Raw genomic sequence first — 4,824 nt, 5'->3', positions numbered from 1 at the left:
GAGACCACCTTGTTGCCCATTCCTATGGAGTTGGACAAGTGAATGTCTCTTACCCTTTTCCTCGCTTTAGCTACCTGATGGCGGCTGGGTTGTTGGTGGGCCATGACGCAGCTGGTTTTCCCCGTTCAGCTCCCTTGCTTTTCCTTGGGCTGCCTCACTTGTCTCTTGTTGCGAGCTGCCAGCATTACGCTGTACTAACACAGCAGATCCTGATGAGATCTGCCAGGTGAGCTAACCGCAGGGATCTGGAGGAGGAGTGTATGTGTAGTGGAATGACTAATAAGAGGAGAATGCTTTTATGGACAGAAATCTGAATTTTGGGTTCAGAAGACAAATGCTGTTTGGGAGACCCATTGCCTGTGGTTCTTGCTAGCAATAAGTAAACATTGTTGTAGACTCTACTGTTTTGATTTGGTCCAGGGAGAGGGAGGATTGGGATAGGAGCTGAGGAGGGGGACAGCTCTGCATCTACACAGAGAGAGCTGGGGGCTCTCCCCTGCTTGGTGTGAGGGATTCACAGTTGCTTTTTTTCCCTCCTCTCTGTTTAGGCTGTACATTGAGAAACTCTCCATCCCCCAGGAGAAGAGGATCACCCTGGCAGAGTACCTCCAGCAGCTCTCCCGGCATCGCAACTTCCTCTGGTTTGTCTGCATGAATCTTGTCCAGGTAGGCGCAACAGCGACATGTTGTGATTCAGAGGATGAGCGCTGGCTCTGGCTGTTTGGGATGGTGACTCAGCAGTATGTGAGTTCCTCAGGAAGGGCAGAGGTGTTTCCAGCACCCACTTGTTCTTGGAGCCTCCTGCATATGCTGGCTGATTCAGCAGCTGGTAACCACTCTCTCTGCTTGTGACCCAAGGATACTTGCTGAGCAAGCTGTGGGGTGCTCCTTCCTCTCTCCGCAGCGTAGGCTGGATTATGGGGGCTGGCTGAGGTCTGTGCAGCCCCGTCTGGGGTGCAGAAGCACAAGGCCTGGCTCATGGGGATGAGTTCAGGAGTGCGGTTTGCTGGCATGGCTGTCAGCACAGTTTCCTCCTGCTTTCCTGAGGCTCACATCACTGGTCTCACTGTCCAGCTGGATCCACCTCCCAGCCGGCTTTTGCCATTTCTGTTCTTCGTTCTCTTCAGTGATTACTACCAAATGCCAGCAGCCTGCCCAGCTTTCCTCGTGTGCTGCAATCACAGCTCCCGTCTCCCTGGGGATCCCTCAGTTCCCCTCGGGCAGGCTCTTGATGCTGCTCTGCATCTTTGTGTTCGAGCCTCGCTGCCACCTTATCCTTGTCCTCCTGACTGCTGCCTCCTCCCTCCTGCCGTGCCACTGTCTCCCCCAAACCCTTGTCCTCACTGCTGTCATCTCCTTGCCCTGCCTGCCCCAGCAGCACTGTGTGCTGAGCAGTGCCTCGGCAGCTGGGAAGCATTACTGACCCGAGGCATGCAGTGGGCACGGCGGGTGGTGTCGCAGCTTTGCAGTCTCAGCCTACAGTGTCATAAACTCCACAGCCAAGCTCTTGCTCTGCTGAAGTACTCCAGGCCCATCCTGCATGGTCCCTTGACACAGGGCTCCTAGGATAACAGAGCTCAGAGGGCTGTTAGCTTTTTCTTGCTGTTCCTCCTGCCCACCTCATCTGCATGCTGCCTTCACAGGTTTTTCACTGCCACTTTAACAGCAACTTCTTCCCTCTGTTCCTGGAGCACCTGCTGTCAGACCAGATCTCTGTCTCTACTGGATCCTTCCTGCTCGGTGAGTCTCAGGTGGGACTGGAGGGAGCAGCCAGCTTAGGACCTGGCCCAAGTCTGGATTCGCTCTTCCCAAACTCCATCTGGGGAGAGGAGTGCTTACATGCTGGTCTCTGGGCTGTAAGATCTGCACATGCTCACACCCCACATGCTTCCCTGGGACCTCCAAGTCGTCCTTCCTGGGCACAAGAGAAGTAACTTGGAGCCTTTTCTACTGGTGATGAGCCCAATGTGCTGGACTCAGGCCTAGACACCACAGAGGTATTACTCTGAGCTTTAGTGGCTGCAGGTAGTCTCCCCAGGATGCAGCAGGGACCACAGCCCTGAATTTAATCCCTTTCTTTGTGGCATATGAACCATTTCCAGGCTGCCACAGATCTGCGGGCACGGGTCCTAGAGATACACTGGGAGGGTTCTGTGTGGGCCGGGTCTGGTCACGCTGTCCTGTCCCTCTCATTTCTGCTTCAGGGCTGGGTCCCAACCCCTGCGTGACACTGGGCAAGTCTTTTCTTCCTTCCTGCCCATGAGGTTGATGGAAGAAGGCTTCCCTCTGTAGGGAGAGTGTGTGCTGTGCCACAAAGGCACTGAGTAAATCTGCTGCAGCCTTCTGTATGTGCATGGAGGCTATTCTGTACTTTGTGTCCTACAGCCCTGCTGGCGATAGCCAGCCTTGTCCCCTCTCTCAGTATCAGTCCTAGGGGCATGGTGGATACTGAAACTCCCTCAAGCTATTTGTGCCTCTGTCTCTGCTCAGGTGTTTCCTACATTGCCCCCCATCTCAACAACCTCTACTTCCTGTCCCTCTGCCGCCGCTGTGGGGTTTACGCTGTGGTGCGAGGACTCTTCTTCCTGAAGCTGGCTCTCAGCGTTGTCATGCTCCTGGCAGGACCTGATCAGGTGTACCTGCTCTGCATCTTCATTGCCAGGTAGGCAGGCAGCACTTGCTTCCCCTGCTCTCTGCCACCTGGGAGGGGAAATGACTTGTCTGTTTGACGGAGAGGAGTGGGAGGTGGGGAGCAGTAGCCAGGGTGACACAGGAGCCATGTGGCTCCCAGCTTTGACCGCACCTGAGCTTGGGACGGGTCACTGCAGAATCCGCTGGCTGTGCCTGCAGCAGAGTGAGGGAGGCAGCGATGTTCAGGAGGACAGAGACCTGGCAGGGCTGGGGGCAGCCTGCAGCAGCCTCTCCCAGCTGCTGAGCTGAGCTCCTCTCCTCTGCAGCCGTAGCCCTCAGCGTGTGCTGCAGCTGCCTGTTAGCCACTGGCCCAGTGTCCTGTCCCCAGGCCCGTCTGTGTGGCAGGTCAGGACTGATCCAAGGCATCGCTGCAGGGTTCACAAGGCTTATTGCTAGCAGTGTTCCCCTCCTGTAGCCTTCTGAAATTCTTATTTTAAGCCTTGGGGAACCTTTCTCATTCCTCTCTCCGTTTTCTCTGATCCCTCACCTACTCCCATCGTTTCTTGGAGCCCCTATTCAGTGCTTTGCCTGTTGTTCTGCAGCAACCGGGTGTTCACAGAAGGGACCTGTAAGTTGCTCAACCTGGTGGTCACCGACTTGGTGGATGAGGATCTAGTCCTGAACCGTAGGAAGCAGGCGGCCTCAGCGCTGCTTTTTGGGATGGTGGCTCTGGTCACCAAGCCGGGCCAGACCTTCGCCCCTCTGATCGGCACCTGGCTGCTCTGTGCATACACAGGTAAGGATGCCGCTGGGGAAAGCAGCGGGGCAGGAGGGGACAGACCTGTGAGTTCAGTGTCCTCCACCATGTCCTGTGCCCCGGGTGGGTGCAGAGGGCTCTTCCAGTTGCTAAGCTGTGCCTGGCCTCTGCATCTCCAAGGCCAGTCACTCAGAGAAAATGGACAAGGGTCCATCCCTGCTGTGCCCAGTCTCACAAACTCTTCTCTCATACCAGGCTACGACATCTTCCAGCGCAACCCCTTGAGCAATGTGGTGAGTGCCCAGCCGAAGCTGGAGTCTGCTGCAGCCTTGGAGCCCACTCTTCGCCAGGGCTGCTTTTACCTCCTCGTCTTCGTACCCATCACGTGTGCACTGCTGCAGCTCCTCAGCTGGTCTCAGTTCAGCCTGCATGGGAAGCGTCTGCAGATGGTGAAGGCTCAGCGCCAAAGCCTGACGCAAGGCCGAGCACCAGAGGTCAAAACGATCTAGGGGTGCCTGAGCCCCCAGGGTGTTGCTGGTTCCAGGCTGGTGCAGGACTGCAGGCTAAGCGCAGGGACTGTGGGCTGAGAAACCCTGATGTTTACTGTTCAACTGTGAAATGCTGTAATGCCAATGTTTACTCGTTCCAGGAGGTGGTCGCTGGGGAAGGCAGAGAAGTTCAGCGTGTGAGGGGCCTGGGACAGATCGCTTGGCCACAGGAGCAGGAACATTTTATCCTAACCTGTCCCAGGGAGCGGAGGGCTGCTCATCCCAGCAGGGAGGTGCTGGCTTGCAGCGTGTGCTAGAGACAGACACATCCCTGGTGCAGTCCCCTGCCCTGGGCATGGCTCTGGGGAACTGCAGCCTCTCTGACTGAGCAGGAAGAGACTGCACAGGGAGTCCTTCCTTGCTAGAGCCCTGCAGCTTTGGGGAGTGGAGTGGGAGGCTCCTGAGGGACCAAGTGGCCGAGGGGGTGATTGCAGGACAGCAGGAGCAGGGACGAGAGGACCCTGAAGGCCTTTCCCAGTAGCTGGTACAACCCCTCCCACATACAGTGCTGCACTTCTTGGACCAAATCCGCTCTTAGGCATTTCTTGTTCCCAGGATGATATCCTGCACAGCCAGGGGCTGCTGGCTGTGCTTGTTTTACGCTGAGGCTCCATCCTTCGTGGCCTTGCAGAGAGAGTTGTTGCTGGGCTGGGAAAGGCGCTGTGCTCGAACTGGGCTGAGAGTCTTGAGCTGGAACATACCATCTGGCATCCTATTGCCTGTGTTTATCCCTCCTCTCCTCTCCATGGCCCCTTCTGGTCAGTGCTGTCACACAGCTGTGCTGTGAGCCCCCTCCCATGCTGGCGGGGGCTGTGGGGCCGAGGTCAGGGAACCAACCCCTAACCCAGCCGATGGAAGTGCCTCCGTGCCCAGGGCTGTCCCAGGTGA

General features: G+C 56.7%; 1 protein-coding gene across 1 annotated transcript in view; it reads left to right on the top strand.

Annotated features, from left to right (window-relative positions):
* The window catches only part of TMEM180 (transmembrane protein 180), a 6,956-nt gene extending 2,448 nt beyond the window's left edge, over positions 1–4,508 (top strand). Inside the window, exons 4-8 of the mRNA XM_009323235.1 lie at positions 549–666; positions 1,644–1,740; positions 2,491–2,662; positions 3,234–3,427; positions 3,644–4,508. Of these exons, the coding sequence (XP_009321510.1) occupies positions 549–666; positions 1,644–1,740; positions 2,491–2,662; positions 3,234–3,427; positions 3,644–3,897 (835 nt within the window). The 3' untranslated portion in view covers positions 3,898–4,508. The remainder of the gene's footprint in view (positions 1–548; positions 667–1,643; positions 1,741–2,490; positions 2,663–3,233; positions 3,428–3,643) is intronic.
* Positions 4,509–4,824: the final 316 nt, after the last annotated feature.

Source organism: Pygoscelis adeliae, unplaced genomic scaffold (assembly GCF_000699105.1).
Source record: "Pygoscelis adeliae isolate BGI_AS28 unplaced genomic scaffold, ASM69910v1 Scaffold294, whole genome shotgun sequence".
NCBI classification, from domain to species: domain Eukaryota; kingdom Metazoa; phylum Chordata; class Aves; order Sphenisciformes; family Spheniscidae; genus Pygoscelis; species Pygoscelis adeliae.
The sequence above is the reverse complement of the archived record's forward strand: the minus strand, read 5'-3'. Positions and strand labels throughout refer to the sequence as shown.